The 24721-nt window shown below is 36.3% G+C and overlaps 1 protein-coding gene across 3 annotated transcripts; it reads left to right on the top strand.

The window, feature by feature from the left end:
• Nucleotides 1-1373: 1373 nt before the first annotated feature.
• Nucleotides 1374-24592, top strand: LOC111249345 (lysosomal Pro-X carboxypeptidase-like). Of its 3 annotated transcripts, none has more exons than XM_086987366.1 (8): nucleotides 1374-1954; nucleotides 4008-4109; nucleotides 13639-13820; nucleotides 14087-14244; nucleotides 14398-14567; nucleotides 14799-14954; nucleotides 17977-18167; nucleotides 23944-24592. In XM_086987366.1, the coding sequence occupies exons 1-8, from the start codon at nucleotides 1697-1699 to the stop codon at nucleotides 23954-23956; spliced, it is 1230 nt and encodes a 409-aa protein (XP_086843492.1). In that variant the 5' UTR covers nucleotides 1374-1696; the 3' UTR covers nucleotides 23957-24592. The 3 variants fall into 3 exon arrangements, with proteins under 3 accessions (XP_086843492.1, XP_086843491.1, XP_022658838.1); XM_086987365.1 differs by lacking the exon at nucleotides 23944-24592 and adding an exon at nucleotides 19689-20470; XM_022803103.2 differs by lacking the exon at nucleotides 23944-24592 and adding an exon at nucleotides 19641-20470 and having other exon boundaries at nucleotides 1375-1954.
• The last annotated feature ends 129 nt before the right edge of the window (nucleotides 24593-24721 follow it).

The following is a 24721-nucleotide window of genomic DNA, read 5'->3' as shown; positions in this document are numbered from 1 at the left end:
CAGCGGTCCTACAGTTTCAGATCTTTGTTGCAGGGCGACCATGTGCCCTTATTGAACATACTCAGATGTTTAACAGACCCTATATTAATTCGTTCACATGGGCTAGTGCATCATATTGCTAAAAAACGTATGACTAACCATTCGATACAAAAGCTTTACATGGTTTTATAGTCTTATAACACTTCATTTACCGTACGAATGGGCTTTTTCTGAAAAAAAAGAGCAGCATGATGCTTCTAGTAGTGGAATTAATAGTCAGAGCATAAGCGCTGCGATGGAGATTTGATTTTGCCCATAATGGAGATTTTATCTGAATCATCGGTAAGCACGAGGTTGGTTTGGGAACTTTTTCGGTATCTGTTTTGTTGTTTTTTTTGTTGTCATTTCTACGACAGACGTCTATAACTCTGTTGAGCATAGATTCAAGGACTTGTGACAGCGGTCGGTCCTTCTATTGGTTGCTGTTTCTATAATAAATATTTGTTCACCGTTGCTTTTTGCTTGAGAACACTTGGAAGCAAATAATATTATTCGGGTTTCTTTGGCCTTGTTATAGAACTCATTTTGAAGTTAGTACTTAAGTTTTTCGCGAATAACTTGAAACGTTGTACCCGCTAATACGTTAATTTGTTATTGTTCTATTCATCCTCATGTTGATCTGCGTATTGTATACGCTGCTACACTAAGCACCAAAGCACTGGAGTCTTCAACAGACGTTTGCACTCTTTCTATTCCTTCTTAAAGCCCTATTTGTATATACATACAAGTTTGGTGGCTTAACTTTTGTAAACACATGTCAGTAAGTACTTACATACTTGGTTCTTCAAACATAGGCTCAAAAATCTTAAAAAAAAAAGCTGCATAGAAAAGCACACATGCTAGCTCAGTCAAGTCTGAAAATAACATAAGTAATACAGTAAATTCTTATAATCGTTCCCGGTAAATATTTTCGCAACGCATGTTTATTGAATATGTATTTTAACATTTCTATACCCGCTTAGCATTTGTTGCCCCGGTAGCTGTCGGTACCTGACATTATTTTCGGCTGCTTGATGACTGCTTGCCCGGATCGCATGCTCGACTAACCGCTGCTTTATTCCCGAAGAATGTCGGCTGACGCTTCCACATGGCCCGCAAGGGAGATTTTCAATTTTTCCTCAAGTATTTCCGCTGCTATCTCTGTCTGTTTTTGTCTTGCTTCTGTCGTCATGCTCTGTTGCAATTTCTAGCCAAGATAAGAAGACAACAGAATCAAACAATATATGCTATTAAATTGTTAGGATTCGCTTTTGAATACCTCCCTCGGCCCTTTTCGTAGACGGACCTCCTCGCCGTCGCCTTTACTTTCTTCGCTTGCAATGCGGAGGTGGAACAGCAAAACGTTTTGAACTAATGCCATTACGAGTACCACGCTTCTGCCGCTTGTCTCCCTGATAGGCAGACGTTTTTAACTGTACCGTTTATCTGTGTAAAAAAGAAATGGTAGCAAGACCAGAAAAATTTCACTGAATTTTAATGCGATCTACCTATGAAAAGCCGCTTCTTTCTTGACCTCTTACCTGTGTAGGAGCTTTATGGAGACTTTTATGCCGTGCTTTGAACTCCGAGCGCAATAACAAGTTTTGAGTATGACAGACGGGCTCTAATGTGAAAAAAGTAATAAATTCGATAGAAAGCTTTACAGGTATCACTCAGGATGTTAAATTCTCCTTTAGTAACAGAGTCCACCATGTTATGCCTTATTGGTGCTATGCTGGTACCTATGAAACTCTGCGACGAGCTTCCGGAATATACTGTGCACTATTTCGATCAACGGGTGGATCATTTTGGTTTCCACAAAAGAGACACCTTCCGTCAGAAATATCTCATTTATGATAAGGAGTTCGTTGAAAGAGGACCAATTTTTTTCTATTGTGGAGGCGAAATGCATGTCGAGTTACACGCCAAACAAACGGTAAGTATTGATACTTCGTTGCAAAAGGCAAAGCCATCTTTAAGTAATTTTCTTTGTTTTTAATGTCATTAATGTATATGGCAAATAAATCTAATAGTTTAATCATTGACTAAGCAATAAGTTCTGAGGTTATTTTTGTAGAGTACTCTGGTTCTCTTTAAGTTAGATACATTGTACAATATGATTACTAAAGATGCTTCGAATATTTCTTATATATATATTTATTTTATATATATATATATATTTATATTTAGAAATGGCATACTGAAAATTCTTTATTCGACTCGAAAGTCCGATTATCCATATTCATATCTCGATTAAATCGATCTAAGAACGTTATAAAAATGATTTTATAGGGGATTAGATTCTAAATTGAATCGAAAACTTTATTTCATAATGTCAGCCACTTAATTTCATTTAAAGACATCTGCAGCTCATGATTTTTATACTTATGTCAACTGCTGGTTGTTCATATTCATTTTGCAAGGAAATTTAGATCTTTACAAATAAACACATTTGTATGGTTTTATTTTTTAGATGAGCTCTAAATTATGAACTAATTCAACAAAGTCGGATATAACCTCATATCGAATAAAAGCTTCGTTGTCTAAAATAAATCTGACGATTCGAACATTATATATATATATATATACATATATATTAGGGTACCTTAAAATGTATACACAGTTTGAGCGGTTATAACTTCAATTTTTAGTTATGTGTAGTAAAGAATGTGCATGTTCCAAATTATTATTGCTTTGGTCAAGAAACTGCTGATAACACAGACTATTAATTCACAAACTTTAACAGACATCTTATTATTTTTTAATTTAATATTGCAGCTCATTTTTGCTGAGTTGCAATTTCTATTCCTTCCAGCATTGTCGATTTTCTTTATCTTTAGGTTGTCGCAATAAAAGACCTTGGCATTAGATTATTTTCGACCCTATATTTTTGAAAGATTCTAATCAATCTTGATTATGCATCATGATGGTAGAGTGCAGATGCTCGGACCTGTTGGAAATAAAATTTGCCATCTTCACTAAGGTTCTTCTAAATGTATAGTAAAACAAATTCTTGCAGTAAACTCAAGTACTTAACTTTAATCACTGTATTGTTAAAAAAAGAACGGTTTAGATAATCTTTTGAATGTATTTTTATCGTTTTAACAACTTTCTCCGAAGACTGTTTATTCCGTTCCATTCTTCATTGATGCCACATACCATTGTAAAAACGAAACTTTTTTTATTTACAGTATCTTAAAATGCAAGGAACACTTGATTTGCTTATTCCAAAAATACTACTTGATCGTCTTATAAATTTTCGAAATACTTCGCTTTAGCTCCCAAGTTGTTAGCTCGTAAAGTTTGTTGATATCCTTGGTCTTCCGAAACATTGTCCGTGAACATCCTGAGCAATACCGTTTCAACTTAATCTTTTATCCGATTAATTTTAAGTCGCCTAGGTAGACTTATCTCAACTTCCCTCATATATTATCCTTGTACTTCTCCTAGAATTTTCATACTTTCAATAGCCCTTTAAAACATTTTTTGTTCAAAAGTTAATCTTAGTTATCCTTTCTTTCAAATTAATTACATTCCGAAAATGAAGGGCAATTATGACCCAACAAACAACGTGTACTTGGAAACGTATATATATAGTACTGCTCATTGCATATTCGTTTGGTTCATGATCTTCATGGCCTCACTCTATTTGCGAGGAAGCCAGTCTGTCCGTACTTCTTGATCTGTTCGTAATTGGCTTCTATTAAATAGTAGGTTTTTACGAAAAATAAACCGTAGCGCTTCATCACTACAAAGTGCACACACTGCTAAATTTATCGCTCGATGGTCCGTTAGCCCTTGTTTATGTACATACAACGAAGGAGAGGCAAAATGGGCTGGCAATTTCTTATATACCCTATACTTGAACGAAAATGCTTTCTCCTATTACATAGGAGCCAACAATTATCAGCTAAGGTTTCCCAAGATAGTTGCCAAGATAGTTGAAGATTTCCAATGTAAAACCATCTTTGTTTCTATTTACTTTTCAGGGCTTAATGTTTACGTGGGCAAGAGAATTCAAAGCACTACTGGTGTTCGCTGAGCATCGATACTATGGCGATTCGATGCCATATGGAGAAACATCTTTCTATGTAAGTTACGCTTGTAATGTACAGGGTGTGCCAGGAAGATATGAAACAATTTGATAATTAGCTGAACAAATTGAGAATTTAGCTTTACCATAATGCCTTCAGGTGATGCACGACCCTAAAACGTGTTTTGCCCATAATAAAACCGTATTAGTGCCACCGATGAAAAATAGAAATATCGTGTTTGACGTACGGCTCGAAATTAGATACATAGAAAGGCTCCTCGATGATAAACTAGCTTAACCGATATCGACAGTCCATCATTATAGTTATGTAGCTTCATGTACAAATGTAAAATATATAAGAACAGGCTTGAAAGATTCTAAGGATATATAAAAGAAATTACGATGTGTGCTTAATATTAATCGTATCTTCGTTTAGGGTTCAACGTTCATTTTTCGCAAAAGCGCCTGTCACATAGTTTACCATTCCCCAGTTACCTCTGCTTATCATAAACCTCACGCGGACTGTCTTTGGAGATATTAAAGCAAAAAGATGTATTTGTTATTTTGGCCTTTTAGATACTTCTAAGTACAATGCGTCTATCTGCTATCTATGTTTTTTTCGTTTGTGTAATAAAATAACCTTATCCTTTATGCAAAGTTAGTCGGTGGAACAGCCCCGAGGATACTCTCATTATGACTAGGTCTAACCTCCTATCTGTAAGCAGTTTAAAGTGACACATGAATTTAAACAAGCTACTGAAGGTAGCTCACTGTCGCCACATCTGTTTCCAAACTAGAAAATAAGTTAACTGGGACGCTCTGCTGTAAAACCAACAGTAAACTTTACAATTGGCGAATGATAGTAATTGTAGCGCTCCAGCTCTCAACACCTAATTTGCTGCCGAATACGACTTTATCATTTTTATATATATTTCTGGAAGTTCTAGGACATAAAAGAAAATTCTCATCAGCGTACCGTTTTCAGGTTTTGTGGGGTTGGGGTACTTTAGCGGCCAATATTCCGGACTATCTTGGAAGATATTAATGTAGACGTATTTGCAGTATGCTAGATTTAGTCACGAATACTGTCTAATGAATACAATTGGTATTTTGAATCCATCCACATGAGACCCCGTAATGGTGTTGTAATAACGTGTTTGCCTATTAAACTTGGAAACACATGCGATAGCCTAGCGAAACCGGATATAGGGAGCCTTCGTTTGGTGTTGAGAACTAGCCATTTAAAACAACGCTTAACGGCTATAAAACTCAGGCTACACTTGTCGGATACATTTACATAAACAACTTCTTAAGCTTTTTCAGGTAGAGAATATATGCTTTCTGAAAGACCTACTTCCATACAGAACTTTTTGGCCTTACCTTTTATCATCGGTCTTCTTATGTTTGTGAGGTTCGCGATTTGCATATATCTTATGCCTCTATAGTACGGACGTTATTTCGCAGGCTGACCAAACTTGTTTCATTCCATGAATTCTTTTTTCACTCACGTTCATGTTAGCCTTCTTTTACAGAGTAGAAATGTAATATTTTACACTTTTGCTACAAAATTTGCTATATATATACTTTTTTCTTAGGACACAGGTTTAAGATTTGCGAGAAGAAAGGTATTTGGTGGCTACACCAGTACATGCTTAACCTGCATAATGTAGAGGCAATTTTTTTGGAAACAAGATTTGTGTCCATATATGGCATATATTCCACATGTGTCGTAACACTCGAAACATAAGAGTCGCTTCCTACCATTGGTAGAGAAAATTACATTTACGGACCTTTATGGGCCCGTTAGAGTTAATACAAATGCGATGTTGCATCAAAATTTGCTTATCCCGAATCTGTCTTTTTTTTTTACTATGAATATGCAATATTTTATGTTATGATCTTATACGGTAGCCCCCATGCTACAGACAAAAAAAAGCTTGTACCTGGACAACCTAATAACTTTCTTGACAGAGACATAAATAGCAAACGTTCTAGGTTGAAAAGTGTTGTGAAATTTTTTATTTTTTATATCTTTTTCTGAACATATGATTTTCTAACCTTTTAGAGATTTTAAGTACTAATATTAATCATATTATTATTTTTATTACTACTACCCTCCTGGTTTAGATATATAGTGTCTTTAAGATACTTACTAAGTGAGATGTTGTTGGCATGAAGCGCGGATAAAAAAGAATTATACGCATATACATGTATTCAAAAGATTTGTGGAACAGGAGGACCCTAACCGATAAAAAAATGTACGTGTTTATGAAAGTAAACTTAATTCAAATATTGCAAAACAATGACCGCGAGATTTTATTCAATTGCACATTTAGATGACAAGAGAAAGGGTTCTTGAGAATTCTTGAGAATATGTACATTGGGCAATGTCCGATACAAATTTATAACAAAAATGCAATGAATAATAGAACAAAAAACTTGATAATAAAATGCAAAATAATTTATAGATAGTGAAGGTTTTTATTAAGGTTATTAGCTTCTTAACATGGTTATCTTGTGTATAGTATATTTGTCGAACACAATCTATATTTTCTATGTCTAATACACAGAGAGCGTACATCGGTAATTCTGCCAGGGCTTTTCCACCGTTCTTAATCCTCGAGCAAGCATTAGCACCTGTAATTTCTCAGACATGCCACGTACAGTTTTTCTAATACTATTTATTTAAGCTACCTGGCCGTATCGAAAAGAAAAATAATTAAAACCTTTCGGCTAGCATATTTGCCAACAACGTTTGCGCGGAGTGGAACGAGAGCATTGACAAGCTAGTTGAGCAAAAAATGAATCATTTGTGAGCACAAATCGACTCAACTTAATGTTAAAGTGCAGATGCCAGGATATATGACCTGTATATTAGACAAAATGTTACACTTGTTTTTCTTTCGTGTAAGTTGGCTGTTGAAGCTTTGTGCCGAGCTCAACTTCAATGGCTATACATTAAAGGATAAAATATGCTTGACGAAGTGTAAGCAAAAGTTGGCTTCCCATGTAAGTGAATGAATAATAAAGAAAAGCTCTGCGCCAGTACCGATGATTAATGATACGTGACCGAGAAAAAAACTCTGCTGCGACACCATTGTTGTACTATAATCAATACATTTTAATAATAACTGTTATGTCTAGATCTTTTTGCATATAAACCACGTTAACTTTAAAGCCTCCCATTTCTGCTGCAACCATTAATCTCCCCTCCCTTTCTCCACATGATATTTTCAGCTAGGTAGGCGTCAATCATCTACTACTTCGGTAGGTAGCGTCTTTGCGTCTACAAAACTGCAAACAACAATGTCCAGGAACACATTATAAGTTATTACAATAGTTCAAAATATTTTTTTCAATTCGGAAGTTCTGAAACTTAACCAAGGAATTCTCGTTCTACTAAACCGCACTGGATATTATATACGTATAATATTTTCGCTAATTCTCTCTAAAAGTTGCTTTGAGGCTACTTGAATTCAAAGAACTGAAATTAGCCATGAGTAAGCTAGCAGACTTCTAAATCCCTTTGAATTTTTCGTGTTACTTATAATACTAAAAAAACATGATTTTTTTGTTATGGAGCATGCGCAAATTTAAATGGCACTGACGGGAGCTCATTAACGAGATAAAGGGTTTCAGACTCATTCTGAAAGAATAATAAAGTTATTGGCTCGAAGGAAGCTTAATATAAACTTTTTATTAATGCCGAAAAGCGTAGCCCATATTTGGTAACTGAAGATTAGTGTTTGAAATTCTTTTCTAACATTCAAGAAAAATGGCTGACCATCGAACCATGAGCGGGGGTGGCTGACAACAAATCGACAATAAGATTTAGGTAAGCAAAATCAGCGAAGGCGAATTCAAATGAGCTGTCAAGAATTTTTTCGATAATAACTCAAACCGACCTTCAATTAACTCCTTAATTGCTTCAGCTGGATGTAGAAGGAACACTTCTATCTCACGCCCAAGTCGACTATGCATTACGTTGCAACACTATACGCAAGAGACGAGAATCAAGTGCGCTTTTGGAATAACACTACAAAAGTCACTGCCCATTAAGACGGATGTATTCGGATAAGAAGTTTCTAAATGGACAGTATACCCCAAGTACACTGTCCAATGATGGTACCCAAATAAATAGATCATAAATAATGCTCGAACTACATGTACTAAATTGTATTGCAAACTTACGGAAAGGTTACAAAAATCGAGATGCCTAATTTAAACATTCTGATGCTGATTTTAGTATTAAAGACAATGAAGATAATAAAATTGCTATATATTGCAATAATATATACTAGGGCATCTAGTATACTTCTTGAAAAAGTAATTAATAGGAGCCCCATAATAATTACTAAAGATCTTACTTATTCCCCTGATCAACCAAATAAATCGAGGACGATTATACGTATGCACATCTTGTCAGATTTTGGCAATTTTGGATTGGCAAAAAGCGTTACGAATACGCGTTTTGAGGACAGTGAGAGTATCCATTACAAATATTTTTTGTACGAATTTACCGAAGTACGCCTTCTTGCTTGTGATCTGTAAAAGAGTTTCATTGCATTCGCCTTCAAGCCTTACCTGTCGATCACCATCACAATGGCTATACGATCTAAGTAGACCGCGCGTAGAAAAATCAGCACTTGTAAAAATCCATAATTGATTCGCAGAAGACGAAATGACTATCATCAAAATTGAGTTAATACCTTACGTCTTAGGTATGTCATTGTCGCGCCAACACATAATTTATATACTAATCTGTTGAAGTGAAGCACTGGGAGTCTAGTTGTTCGAGAGTACAACTTAAAGGTGGTGGTAAATTTCATCAAAGGCTAAATATATGTGGGGACTAATAGCGAGCAAGTACCAGGAGGAAAAGTTGAAAAGAACTCTGGCGAAAGAGTTCAACAGTACGTGAAACCATAGTGAGTAACACAGATAACTGTACTGTAAAGTGGTGTGCCTGTCAACAGGGTAGTTGGTTATGTGATGCCTTGAGTGTAAGTTGTCCATTCAACCGATTGCTCTTGGTTAGCGCTGCCAGAGACTCTGTGCACTAGTGCACACTCATTCGTTAAGAACAGTCCTTACACATGGCGTGCTTCGAAGGCAAAGGTGATCAGATCTGTACAGAAGAAGGCGCGATGCTGCATGAGATAAGCTTTACACTGTCATTGATTAAGCACCATATGACTGTTTTTTATAGCAAACCCCAGCGAACTGTATATAAAAATGCTACGGGTAATGAGACAAGCTTACTAAGCACATGAAAGGTAATATTGATCTAGAACGGAAAGAAAGAAAAAAAGGTGCTTATATCAAGGGGATAGAAAGATAACTTGTTCCGGGCAATACTTAATGTTCATTCAGCATTTTCAAGAACTGTGCTTGGGTGCTCGCATTAAGCCTCGCGAAAGTTGTATTTTCCATATAAATTACTCAGAAAAACTTGAAAAAATTTCGAGGCCCTTGTAAAAGACAGTTTTGTAAAAATCAGATATGTCTTTTCATAGACGATATTAAAACGATTAATTTAAAGTCATCGTTTGAACCAGTATACTGGCGTGTTACCCTTATTTGCGGCATTTGTTAATTTATAATCTGCATTTGCTACCACTTTTAGAGTTCAAGCAACATTAAAGCTAGACGAAACACTAGGTTATCTGCGAATCCTTCGTCCTTTGGTATCCATTGCATCAGAGAACTATGTTATATAAATAAGTATTTTCAAGATGAAGATAATCAAATTTAGAAAACGAGGACGCCTTGCCTCAGTTGACACGCTAGGATTACATAGGGAATTCGTGAATCGCTTTCGCTACTTTAAACTTTAAAACCTGTTTATTTGGTAACAAGGACTTTTCAATCGAAAAAAAAAACGAAAGACTTATCCTTGCAAGAGTTGCGTATGAAAAACACTTATGAAACTGGGACACGAATATGATAGATATTAATGTGAATATTTATCAATACCGCCATATTAAAAAATAATACAGTAACCCACCCATTACCTCATTCTATGCTTTACCTATGCAGACTATGGATATAAATATGCAATTAGTGAAAAAAGAAGCTCTCACGTAGAGAATGTTAATTGCATGTATAGACTATACGACAAGTAATGATGCACCTACCACCAAATACACTGCCCTAATTTAATTACTCTTATGTTTCCTAACTGATTTTATATACATGAGTCATGCTTGAGACAGAAAAAAATGGAAAAGCAGTACCGACGGAACACCTCCGTCAGGTAATGTCAAGCACAAAAAGTGACGGAAAAGGAACATGAATGAGATAATTAACGATATAAAGAATCACAAGATCAGTTTTAAGCAAAACCAACAGAGGTGTTAATCTTTCTGAAAGCACTGTTAGACGCGGTAAATCAAAGCAACAATCAAATCTTCCTCAAAAGTGCGCTGCTAAAAATGGGCACAAGTCTAAGTACGCCTATAGTGAAACGCATTGTAACTTGATAAATTGTGTATTTGGCGTTAATAATAGCAACAGTAGAGTTGGCTGCGTGAAGAAAAACAATCTTCAGTTAATCTAAAAACATGCAAATATTGGTTCCAATGAAAAATAGTAACCTGGATGTCGGAAACCTGCAAAAACAATACTACCAGCTGTTGGGTAAAAGCTCGCTGACGGCTGAGGATCAAGATAATTTAAAAAACTGGCTATAAACTCGCTTGATAAGATAAACTTCTCTAAGAGGGGCAAGCAAGTTCATTGACAATAACGTGCCACGAACGGTTTTTTTTTGAAAATTGAAAACGCTTTAGTCACACTTTTTTACAAAGAGTTGAGTAATATTTTAAATGTACCGCTGAACACTGCCAGGACAAAACCAACTCTATATGGGCCGAATGTAGGGCTCAGCCTCGACGGTCGGCCCATATAGGGCTTCTTTTCGCCGAGACCACTACCCATTAATTCTCAGTTTCCTTCTTATACTTCACTCCGGCCGATCGTCGTTAAGTACTACGGATTGGCGCAAGGAAGTATCAGGTGCTGCCGGATCAATCGGCTGTAGTCTCCCTAATTCTATCTCTGCAGACGAGCTTGGTCTCATACGGAGGCTAATCTCCCTTTGAATTTCCACTGAATTCGACCCTGTGGCACTGTCTTACGCGAAATTACCTCGTGACAATCTCCCAAGCGTGATATGTTTAAGGTACATTTATGTATGGCGAAGCTGAAAAGGAGAACTCGATGGACGAACTAGAACAGCATAACAAAATGGAAACGCTATTAAATAAAGGAAAAAGAAGCTTCACCATGCACTGGCTTTCTTGCGTACTCTCAAGTAAAAGGTTAACTATACAACCAACCGAACGGAACGCACTAGAGCTATCACAACGTCACCACATAATAAACAATTATAATAGTTCGTGAGTATGGTAATGTATATACTTAAAATATATGGAGAACTTGATGAAATGCTGCTACATTAGAACTGAAAAAACCTGCATCTAGTAAATTGAAGCATGAACCTCGTTTTGCACCAGTTTTTCACTTCCTAGAACCGTATAGAACTCTCACCCCTCAAACAAAACATCATAAAACAGGATAGGGCCAGTTTTACCAAGACTTCCAGTCTTAGAGATCTAGGCTTTACAGATATATAAGTACTTAAGTGCTTAAGCAACCAACCTCCATCATCACTCCGCATGGTTATTTGCCTTCGTGTAGAGGTCTCTACAAAACAAGTTTCTGATTTCAAAATTTTTAAAAGTAACGGACCACGATGCTTTTAGTAATACATTTTTTCACAAAATATAAAATTAATATGGGGAGCAGTCGCCGTCGCTGTGGCTACAGTATGATGTTCAGATTTGTAAGTCATTCGAAATTTCTAACTTCCTATTGCTCACTGGAACTTGCCTATTAAAAATTCAAGTTACGATATATGACTGTGCGGTCTTAGTTTCCAGAAAGTACGAGTGTATCTTGAAAATTAAAAAAAGTATCGCGAAAAATTGCACCGTTATAAAATAGCATTTCTTGTAGATATGAAATTAACGAATCTCGCATTTTATACCGAAAAATCTAAATAATATATATATAATTTTGCCGGACTGACTGCCGCAATGGGCATACATTCATCCGGTCCTCCTGACATCAGACGAGACTTTCTGCAACAAAGAAACAAGCTTGTTATGTCAAACTATAATGCGTTGTCTTTAGAACTGGAGCGATGATCACCTATTATCCAATCTTTAATCGTAGGACGAATCCACACCGAGACTATAAACTTTTAAATTCTAGACACCGGAAATCGACAGTGTACCACGTTCCAAATGAATAGGCGGCTTTCAAAAAAAGCGAAGACGGGTTAAGCCACAGCACAATAAAAAATTCATGACAGAAAAAGAACAGTGCGGATCTTAAAGTTAACTGCTGCCTCCCAAAGATGCATTTCTAACTAATTTTCTGTTTCACTTAGGGACGTTAGTGAAGAAATTTTGTATAAATTGTTATTTTTCATACAAGTCAGGCAGATGTCCTATAAGGAAGTACAACCAAAAGATTTGATCGATGTTCTTGGTACATGGGTTTATACAGCCCGATCAGCATAGGTTTGATCGCTTGAGAATTCAACCCTGTTCTGACCTGATCGCACATGGCCGCCAGACAGCCCAGATTTAAATTCGTTGGACTACTGCGTATGAAGCGTTATTGTGCAAGATTCCAACAAGTCTCAACATGAAAACGACAACCCGCTGACTCATGCTGTTAAGAAAGCTTCCACAGAATTCTAAAGGGAACCTTTGAGCCTGTAAGCATTTTTGAACCTGAATTAAAGCTGTCATCAATTTGAATGGTGGTTACATTAAGTAAGCATGAACGTAAGGAAAAACATTTCCAGCACAGACAAAAAATTTCATTAAAATATTTCTATTTGGACAAAATCTTGGAAATAAAACATGAAAAATAAAACCCAACTTAAACCCGTACCCTTATGTATATATATACATAAATTCAGTAAATGTTAGCATTGACAACTTTGTCGATGGGGGTGTATCTTGTAGTTTCTTTATTTATGTTGTACGCATATCATTGTCGATTCCGCGAAAACGATCCATTTAAAGATTCTTTTTTCGGGTTTTTGTTTTGATTTGACCTCCAAATTGCATTCAATTCTAGGACCCATTGAAGCCGGTATCTTAGACTCTTTTAAGTAAAGAAAGTTTTGGCAAAATCATCACCGCGGTAAAAGAAGCCTCTTCCGGAGCAATCGAATTATATTTTGCAAGAAACTTTATGTAGCGGTGTCAACTCAGCTACATTTTCACGAAGATTGAAGAAATTGTTGAAGATCGCGTACATCGTCGAGCTGTTACATTTGCGAAATAATTACTGCCTAAATGAAAGGTGGTATCCGTATGTCACACACAAGATTAGACATATTGGAGTCGAATTGACAAATATAAACAAAAATTGAGAAAAGGGATTCTGTTAAATCTGTCTGTTTATATGTGGAGCCTGATATGCAGCTTAACCGTTTTAGTGTAATTTTGGAGGAACTATAATATTGGTACAAAGATAGAAGAACTAACGTATGCGTTGGGCAACAGGGCTCAGAACGTCGAGGTTATTTAACAACAGAACAGGCATTAGCGGACTATGCCACTCTAGCAGCCCACCTCAAAGCAAACCGAACAGGAGCAGCAAAGAGCGATCTCATTACATGGGGCTCTGGCTACTCTGGAATGCTCGCCGTATGGATGCGCGTGAAGTACCCTCACCTAGCAAAGCTGTACGTTGTTTGGTTTTACTGTAACTTGAGAAAAATATATTTTTACATCTGCATTTAGCCGTATAGCAATTATGAAACTTATGGCACGGTCTATGTTCTACGGAAATCAGTTATATAAAGAACATCAGAGTAACTGGATGTCTAATCGTGCCGTATAACAGGCTACTATACATAACATGTACAATTTGCGCATACAATCAGCACTTAACTTTTTTTCATAGTGCTTCTTCGTGCTTTTTAATTTTTTTTGTTGTATGTGAACGTAGGGCGTACGCTTCAAGCGCTCCCATTGGCTATTACAGTGGCGAGGTTCCATGCGGGAAATTTTTAAAATCTGTCACAGCAGTATTTAAGAGTGAATCGGAATCTTGCGCTCAGAGCATACGAAGAATTTGGAACGTTCTTCAAAGTATGGCCTCGTCGAGTAAGTACGACATGTGCACAGTGCATGTTTTTAAACGGGAAATATTATCTAGCTTCTTTTCTTTTATTTAACTAAAATTGTATCACTTTGTAAGTTGTGGTGTCTCCTCTTTTATTACGTGCTGCTCGCTGACAATTTATTTAAATATTATAGGAGATGGCATGACGTTTCTTGGAGAGGCCTTCAACACATGCCAACCTGTAAGAGGAGATAATATATCAAATCTCTTTCGATGGTTGAAAGAGTCTTTCAGGACAATTTCTATGCTGGATTTTCCGTATGAAACAGATCTTTTCGGCAAACTACCTGCTTACCCCGTAAAGGTATACGGAACTTTATTTAAAATCGAATGCAAAAGTGGTTATAACTATTATCCTGTACTTTTAAACTCACGTAAGATTTCTGCAACCTAGAAGACTCCTTCAAAAGCTACTTATGTTGTATAAAGAGCGCCTTATTTTTATAAACGGATCACTTCTAGCCATCCGTTTTATAAATAATTATGTATACGTGTTGACTCTGTAATATTCTCTCATTCTGTGTTTTTTTTCTAGGAGGCATGCAATTACCTGTGGAATCATCAGCAAACTGAACGGGACCTCATGAGAGCAACTTATAAAGCCGTATCTGTCCTTTATAACCATACGGGAGAGGTAGTTTGTTATTCGCTGGACAATACGCTTAGAAATAACGCCGGGTGGGGTTTTCAGGTTAGTAAACAAGGCGGGTAGAAGCAGGTATTAAAATTAAAAGAATATAAAACAAAGATATATTAAACGGTAGTTTGCATGTTAGACCACGCTAGTTTAAAAGGCAATGTCGAATGCACTGAGTGAATACACATCGCCAGTTATTAAATATTACCAGCTTATGTTGCAACTTCAGAAATTGTTTATATAGGGACGAACTGAGCATTAATTTAAATAAGTTGATCATAAGCTTTTTAGGCTTTTAAGAATGTTTATATATGAGCAAAGCTATAAAGGGGAAGGCAAAATCGTTTTCGAAGTCGAGAAGCTTAAGCGTTGTAAACAAGCTGGTAGACAAGGAGTTTATTATAGATGGGACCCTATTTATCGGAGTTTTTATAGACAGCTTTGAAAATGACAATCATTATAATCTTACGTGAAGAGAACTCAGAGGCGCCCGCTTATTAGCAGCTTTATCTGGTCAGCCTTCCTTGTGAGCATGTTATGTTTTTCAATTTAGATTTAATAACCTCGCTTAAAGGGCTTGAGATTTCCACCTAAGCATCAACTTAGGAAAAGTAGGTTCAAGTGTAGGCTTACTTCCTCTTCGTAAACCTATTGTTTTCGTAACCGTATGGTACAGCATCCTTTGCCATCTTCCTGTGAAAGCGCCTTTTTCTAAGTCGATTTATAAACGGCGAATCTTATCCTAAATGGTCTACTAAGATTGCACCCTACTTTTTCACTAAAAGCTAACATTTGGCCCATTCAGTGGTAGCATATTACACATGCGGATAAAAATGGGTGAGAAATCAGTTTTAACATGAATTTGATATAAGTCCTTTTTATTTTTTGAAAAACAATATAGGTTTTTGAAAAATAACGCGCTTTTATTAAAAGAAGTGTATTGAGTGACTTTAGAGTCTTGTAGAGGAAGCTTATTTTTTCAATTCTTCAACTGACGTAGAATTTGTAAAATGATTAAGAACGTCACTTCTAATAAAGTATCATACCTTGCTATGCTAGCAAACAGTAACTGAAGCCAAGCGAATATGCTATAATTTGTTAATTGAATAAATTATATTTTTATCATTCGACCTGTTACACATCCATCAGCTTCACAACTGGGCTATCCCGGGAATTCCGTTCATGCTGGTGCTACCGATACGTTAGTGCATTTATTATAGAGAACTATATGTTTCCCAACGTCCACGTCGACACATTTTATCAGTTCTCAAGCATCTGTAAAAAAAACTCAGTGTTTTTTTGGAATTAAAAAAATTTAATAAATAAAACATAATTTAATTCAGTGTTCATTGAGTAGAGTTCAAGAAACTGAGTAATTCTTAATGATTGAATCAGCTAAATTGATTCACAGCAATTAAGTAGAAGGTTGCACATATACCACTGCGACCTGTGAGAAAAGATAAAAACCCAAGACTATACTCAGCCGTTTACCAATATGAAAAACGCTAAACATGGCTAAAGGCCTGCCGAGGACGGCGAAAATCGAATTAAATCAAGGAATGAAAGCAATTTATATTCCTAATTTAAGCAATACGTAATTATGATGATAGTTCTAATGCACGTTTCAAACTTCACGGCCCTTAATACAAGACAGTACTAGAATATTTCAAGTTTTACGTCTTGTATTGTTGCCAAGCTTTGCTTCAGACGACTGGCCTTTCCTAGCATGAAACGAAGTGTGTCTACGCTCGGTCTCAAGCCCAATTAAATGTTGCGGATTTCAAATCCGGTACTGCCGTTATGCATTACCCCAAGCACAAGATTAACTGTGTCTGCTTCCGGTTTCGAACCTAGACTAGATCTAGTAGGTAAACATGTTACCACCACACCAAGGTGGTAGGGGAACGGGGACCGCACTTTAATCTGAACTACGTCATCTGTCTTTAAGTTCAGTAAGCAAAACTGTTCACAGAAATAATGTAGAACGATACTAATAACTTGAGACCATCGCTTTTATTGTGTATAATTTAATTTTATAAACAATTTTCATGTTACTCTTATTCACCTTTCTTTACATATGCCACAATGTTCTCGCTAACTAATCCTTATTTAGCTCAACGATAATGACGCTCATCACCATAAAATGTAGAAACGTCCCCCAACACTACTTACCATAGTTTGAGCATTTAGGGCGCGGTTTTTACCTTTTACTTTACAATCCTATCAGTTGCTTCACATGCAAATAGAGAGAGTAACTGGAACACTTGCCTCGTTTCATCTTAATGACATTGAAGTGACACAAACTGCCTCTTTTAGGTGCCCTGAGTGAAACTACCACTAGTCTTAACCCTCACTAATTTGGGTTCTATTATTTTTTCACCTTTACTCTGTTGTGTAACTCAGGCGCATTACTTGCTTTAAATTCATTACGGATTTTCCTTTATTTTACACAAATTACTGTTACAAGTCTACTTACGATCCTCTTAGTTCGTTAATAAACCTTCTTTTTATACCCAATGTGCGCAAGATACACCTATGTATAAACGAAGTTCAGTATTTAAATATTTGGGATTACCAATTAATACTACTACTATAATATTTTCACATTTAACTTATCTACGGACCTGAAAAATGCGTAAATAAATGATGACAATGCATTTCTCATTAGAAGCTCAATTATATCTTGGTGCTGAGCTTAAGATGAGGCAGTCGATTCCCATTAAACGAGTTAATTTTATTTTTTTATACTGATAGGTGTTTATAAATTAGAATGGTTCTCTCTTCACCGTTTCATCATTTTAAGCAAATATGTATGCATAGACTTCTACACTATAAGTATCTTATGTGAGAAATTACTTACTGGGTATGCAAGTTCTATGTTCAAAACGAAAATGCATCTGAACTTTTATCAAACTGTTCTAAATTCTATTGTTGGAGTATTCGAGAAGCGTTTCCCATATTATAATATTACTAATATTAATTTCTGACATGTGTCGTCTAATTTTTATATTCTTTTTTTAAATTTTAAGCTATTTTAAACCTATTTTAAAAAAGGGTATGTAAATTTCCTATACAGGCTTGCACAGAGCTCATCATGCCTGTGTGCTCTGACGGTATGGAAGACATGTTCAATCCTAAAGCATGGGATCTCAAGCGAGTACAGCGTAAATGCATGAATAAATTTGGCGTTTGGCCTGATCCACAACGTCTGAAAACCATTTTCGGGGGAGCGTCAGGATTGAACAACGTTGAAAACATCGTTGTTACGTAAGTTTCATTAGTGTCTTTTTCTTCTTTAAGGAAAAAGACCAATAAAGCTAATAGACGAAACTGTAGCTAGTTAGGCAAAAACGGGTATGACAATTAGTTGTCCTCCAATAATGTAATAAGGACCTGTCCTTTCACTAAACTTAGGGGCATATAGTGGCGTCGTTTCGTGCTGTGAGGCGATAATCTGAAACGATGCTTAACGGATATATCGGGCGTAGAACTGTAAATCTTTATTTCTAGGCATGATAGTTATTACAGAGATGTGAAAAGTGTTCTAAGATTATATGCTCGTATCTCTGGAAAAAAATAATTTGGTAATAGTTATTCGGGTTAAATCACATTGCTGTTGTTTCCACAAAGAATAATGTAACATAAGCCACAGATCCAAAAATTAAATTCAGCACATATTTGAATTTTCCTCTTTAGTGCTCTTTTTGCACATGTGCCTACCTACGAGAACATACTTTTGATCTATACTGTTTCAAATGGTGTTATTCTCAGACTGCTATGAGCGTTTTGGGAGTAGAATACTCACACAAACAAATTATTATACTTTTAAGTGGGAATCTATCATTCAAATCATACGAGTCCGCAGCATTAGAAGCTAAAGGAGAAATCAGGATTTATTTGTCAATATCGCATGCGACGCCGCGAATCACACGTGCTCAGTAGGTTTTATGTATCTGCTATATAGGGAGATTAACAGTGATCTTCTTTATTAATGTAGTAGTTAACAAATGTCTTCATTACCATTTTGTTAGGCAGGCATATATAGTATTACTTCTTTTGAACCATTGTTTTGCCAAATTATTCTTGTCCTTTCAATATTCTTCTTCTGTCTTTTTGTTTGTGTCTAGACTAATTTTACTTTGGTACAATAAATTCAATGCAAGGTTAGTAAGTCACATATTGTTAGTATAGCAATAAAAGCTTTATACCTATAATCTATGTATTGGCCCAAATGTAGGCCACACATTTTATGCAATTAATAATACTAATACATACTAACGCTAACACAATATTGCAAATAGGGCTACGTCAAAGTGATCATTTTGTTAAGGCTTCTTTACACTAAAGGAAAATTTCAGCTGCCTGTGTTTATCTCTTGTTTTGCTTCTACACTGCACCTGATAGTCTCGATAAATTTATTATTTATCACATAATTACAAGTCTGGGTCTTATAAGACATTTATTCTAGAGTACTTTTAGTGTATTCTCAAGAAATTTCAGGTTGCGTTCTCTAGCCAAGAAAAATCTTCGTATTTGTTTTATCTATTGAGCCACCTGCCAAGTAATATATCGTCTATATTAAAATCCAGTTGAAAAAATTTATTTTCCGTAAATAATGAAGTATGTATAGTATCTTTTTTTGTTTTTTGGCGCATAGTTTTACACACCGTTAGTCTTATTTTTGTCATGTTTCTGTCTCAATTGTCTTCAAATGTTTCTATAAAACTGGCCAACGTACAGTAATAACCAACGTGACCCATGGTTTGACGGCGGCATCTTAACCGGCAGTGAAGGCGTTACTGTAATTTCAATTCGGAATGGAGCACACGGCCACGATATGCGCACACCTCACGATAAAGATCCTATATCGGTAACCTGGGCTCGTAGTCGTGTACGAGCTGTTTTGCGACGATCAATTTCGCCTTTCCTCAACTACGTTCTTGGATGAGTCATGATCCGGACATCAATCAGTGTTGACAAAATTATTTGCGCCTATTGTAGCTGTGAAATTTTTCGCTGGAATAACAATTAATTATAAAGTGATAGCTATCAGGAAGTGAAAATCTTCTCTCGTTAATCAGAATGTTTTTTCAAAATATTGACTTTTGTACTGTAAAATGGTCGCTAGAGACAGAACGCATTTCAGATAAACAAAAGTTTATCACAAACAGTGCTACAAAATTGCCTCACGATTGTTGAATAAACATGTTGTGAAATAAACTTAAGTGTTACCTATATATAACTAAAATTATAACTTAATCTCCGCTTATGAGCTTGTAACGTTCACGTTCTTTTCTCGCCAGAACCAAGCAAAATCTACACTTAACCCTGCACGTACAAGCATAAATACATTAATGAGCTCAATACGAAACTTTAGAAAATCTATGTACCTTAAAACCAGTCGACCCTTGAAGCTATAGTACCGCATGATCTCCAAAGAATTGGTTTATTCTCAGTTGGAGTCGTGTTTGATTATTTATACGAGCGGCCCATTCGACAAGTCTCAAGTACGAGACCTAATAATACGAGGCTAAGGAAATAAATCTAAAGCCATATTTTTATTAAAAAAAGCATTCTTTATTTATTATCTTTATTACATGAATTGTTTTTTAAACAGCGCTAGTGTTAGTTAAAATCAACAACGATGCTGTGTCACGACAAGGCAGCGACGACATAGTTGCTTAACAACCTTTTCCATGAAATACTTTCCCAGTTTATTTTCCAACATGTGCGAAGACCCTAATATGAACTTCCTCTTCTTTTATGCTTGAGGAGCTTATGATTTTGATAGATATTAAATAGGTACCGCTTATAGTGAAATACATATCGTTATATAAAGCCAATGAAGTTCTGAGTCTTGTCTTCCGACAACAATATTGCGACAAGGAGCTTACCAGATTCAAAACGCAGGTTAGTTCACTGCTACTTTTTAACTAAGCGGACTGATATAGATGTACAGCATATATTGTATATATCGATATTTGATGACGCTCGTGATGAATAGAATCAATATAGGACCGAATGGTTACATATGTGATTTAACAACAATGCATCTGCTGCCAATTAAGCTAAGTCCTCATCATGCGTCCCAGCCAATCAAGCGATAAAGTTTTTCATATATCAAACAGAAAGGTGACGATATACGTATGTACACACCTTAAGGCTACATATATACACATCAAGCGATGTCATTGCAAGACGCTTATGCGTTACGTGAAAAAGGAAGAATAGACAAACTGAGCGTTGCTAAATATTATTCATTGGTTGATTAGCGGGCTGCATATGTTCGATGAATTGTTCACGGGGTATACTTAAAGCATTTAGGAATTCATACACGTGCGAAACTTTAAGTTCAAACATATGTTTATGAGATATTCTAGATTGATTTCCGATTGATAAAAGGCAACCTATTCCGTTTTAACAGAAAATCTCAGGTTACGTCGGATACGAAGACAACATTACTTAATAGCAAGATCATGATCGTGAGATTCCTGTTCTTATGATGAAACCATCTTGTCTTATAGTTTCACCCTTCTTTGAAATCTCTGAGTGTGTGGGTAATACGCAAGCCATGACAGAAGTTCCTACCTCAAAGAGTGCCTTGAAATTAAGGTTTACCATCGACATGACACAATTTGATTCGAGGTGTGTAACACTACTTGGTGGCACATCGAAATCATCTTACGGATTTTTAAAGAAAAAAACATTTAAGTGATCCAATGAGTGCCAAAAAGTATTCGAAGTACTTAAGGTTGCTACGTCAAATCAAGTTCTCGTACAAGTTTATAAAAAATATTGAAGGTTTCATATTTTACATTAAATAATAATCTGTTGAGTGCTCTCTGATGTGATCTTTTTGTGCAGTGAACAGGTTGAGTTCAGCGTTCAAAAGTGAAGTTTCTAGATAAAAGTGTACTTTCGACAATTATTCCTTTTTGTCTTTTTACGAGGTCAAACAACGGCCGAAGCAGCTCGGGATATTTGTCGTGTGTACAGCGAGGACTCGATGATTGCTCGAAACTGGTTTGCAAAGCCCAAGGATAGATTTTTGGATTTTTTGTAGGATGCACTGCGCGTCGGTTGGCCATCTAGTGCCGTTGAAAGCAAAGTGACGGCATTTTTAAAAATATATTGCCGGGAGATAATTGTGAATCGGGCGAAAAAATTGATTGTAGTCGTGTTAAAGCAAAAGGCATTTTAGGTCTACAGGATTTACTCAAAAATTGGATGCTTGAAAGGTGCTTCGAAAGGTGAACAGCACTATAAATTGAGTGGGTGTAACAAAAGAAACACGGCTTCTCTTTGCCTCTTAATATCTCTCCTGGCGTCGAGGTACACGCAGGCGGAATGACAGGTTTCTACACAGAACACTTACCGATGACGGGAAGTGGCGTCCTAGCGCGGATAAAATGGGTAATTCTGCGAGATACTCCCAAACCCAGAATTAAACTAGGCCTCTATCTCAAAAAGATGACTATTTGCGTTTCATGGGGCTAGATGGATTTTATGCATTTAAAAATGTTTGAGAAGAACAAAACGGCCAATACAAATCTGTGCATGGTCAAGTCGCATCGAGCGAATGAAACTGTACAACAGAAAGTACCTAGCAGAAGAAGCAAACTCATTTTTTTCCACAACAATGATAGTCTCTATATAGCAAAATGTGAAAGCTGCTTTGCAAGAACTTGGGTAAAGGGTTCTTATGCATCCACTATATTCTCCAAACTCTCCTTTCTGCAAGACATAAAATTATCAGCTTCCTTGATTATCAGTATATGAAATAGTAACCATGCATTTAATAACGAAGAGGATCTTAAAACCTGGGCGGGTGAAAACTATACTGGCCTTCCTTTGAGTAGAGTGTGGCAAATATCTTTCTACAAGACAAAGTAATCTCGAGCATGAACGGATCATCGGTTACTCTGCTTGGATAGCAAACCGTCTTCCTAGGGAAGGTACAGTGCACAAGTTTTGAGCATTGTGACTAAAAGTCAGTAGGAGAGGACTTTCCTGTGGCACTATTGTTATCTCTGGCACGCTTACTTCATGCCTTTTGAGAAATTCTCCCCGATGAAGGTACGAAAGGGCTTGGCGCCTTGCAGGAGCATAGCACTCCGACAGGCTGAAGGTCGTCTTCTTCAAGGATCCTTCAAACGGTAAAGTGTTGAGTTATTCCTAGATAAGTGGAGTTTCTGTGAATGTAGTCTCACCAAGCTTTTACAAGTTGTAAAATCGAGATTGGACGTATTTGCGACAAATCATAAGTGGAGAATCTGTCTGCCTGGCGCGGCGTAGTCTAACCGTAAAAAAAATCGGGTGCAGGAACGAGCGAAAGGGTAATATTAGTGACGTTCTTAAAGAAAAAGACAATACGAACTTTGAGTTTGGCACCTACTTCAAGCACGTCCTTGCTGCTTCTGTCTAGACGCTTGCTGCAAGGTCAGCGAAGCGCTATTCCAGTCCGCAACTGGCGGCAAACATTTCGCTCACTTGTTTTAACTTGTCCATCTACCATGAACTTCTACCAATAAAAAAGCTATCGTTGGGTTATCGCGATTTACTTTATATTATGCGACTCCTTATGTTTCTAATCTGGACCATATTTACCTAATAATATAATACTAATTATTGTTGAGTGCATCATTATAGCGTATACATATGAAGCTATTACTTTATCGATCCTAGATCATATATATATATATCAAGTGAGCTGACTGTTATCGTACGTTCGTGAAAAATAAATGTTACTTCTATAAAATTATCCGTTGTTCAGTAATTAGAATTTACCGTGCATGAAGACCGTATGGACTTCAGCATTTCCAACTTTGTGAGCGATTGTTCTTGAATTTGTGCCTTTGTGGTGTAATTTTACCTTTTAGAGTTATTTGAATGTGTTTGTGTTCTAGAAGGTTAATATAAGCGTAATTGTCAATATGTCATTGGAGATAAGTCGTAAATTATAACAACAAACTGTTATAGAATATTAGTTTGAGGCTTCGAACAACCACTGCGACCAGATATCTCGAATTTTAAATCCTTTCAGGTGTGTGGTGTAGCAACCAACAACACTTAGTGGGGTAACTCAACAACATACAGTCACATAACCATGCACAGCCTGGATTGAAAGAACAGGATCGAGCGACAACTTCATCCTTCATGTTCTGCAAATTCGAATTCGTACGATTCGGTTGCTCCCATGCTTTAAGGATGGTGATAAGTTGCCTAACGCATTTTATTCTTGACTCTCTAATATGTCGTTGATGACGATATTAGGTATGGTAATGTAAAACATAAGTACAGAGTTGTCAATATGTAAACTAGAAAGGGAAGTACATCTAACATATATCAAAACACCCTGGTTTAAAAGTTTTTCAACCCGCTATATGGCTTGAGCAAATGTAATATGCACTGAAATCAGAATACATATGTTCAATAAAATACTAAATTATTATTACGAGGTATATAAAAATCTATATATAAATAGGTTTAGAATGCAACATTCGAACTCGCCAGTACAACAAAGATACACCATTATTATACAGAGACAAGAACTTTTAAACACAGTCTCACAGGGCAGTTACAATATACCTTTGATAATGATGGTACTATCTGCTACTGGCCCATATTCTAAATTTGTATATGATAGATGTTAGAGTTCATCGGTAGCTTTCTTATGTAATTAAAGGGTGTCAATTTCTTCAATAAAAAATCCGGTTTCGAATTACCGCATTTGTGTCGCACCTGTTAGCAATTTAAATAGCTTTAGAAAGTACGACAGAATATTAACAAGACAAAACCTATTTTCTGCTGGCCAAGCTTGG

This window comes from Varroa destructor, unplaced genomic scaffold (genome assembly GCF_002443255.2).
Source record: "Varroa destructor unplaced genomic scaffold, Vdes_3.0 BEIS01000004.1, whole genome shotgun sequence".
Taxonomy (NCBI): Eukaryota; Metazoa; Arthropoda; class Arachnida; order Mesostigmata; family Varroidae; genus Varroa; species Varroa destructor.
Note: the sequence above shows the minus strand (reverse complement) of the source record. Positions and strands in the feature narration are given on the sequence as shown.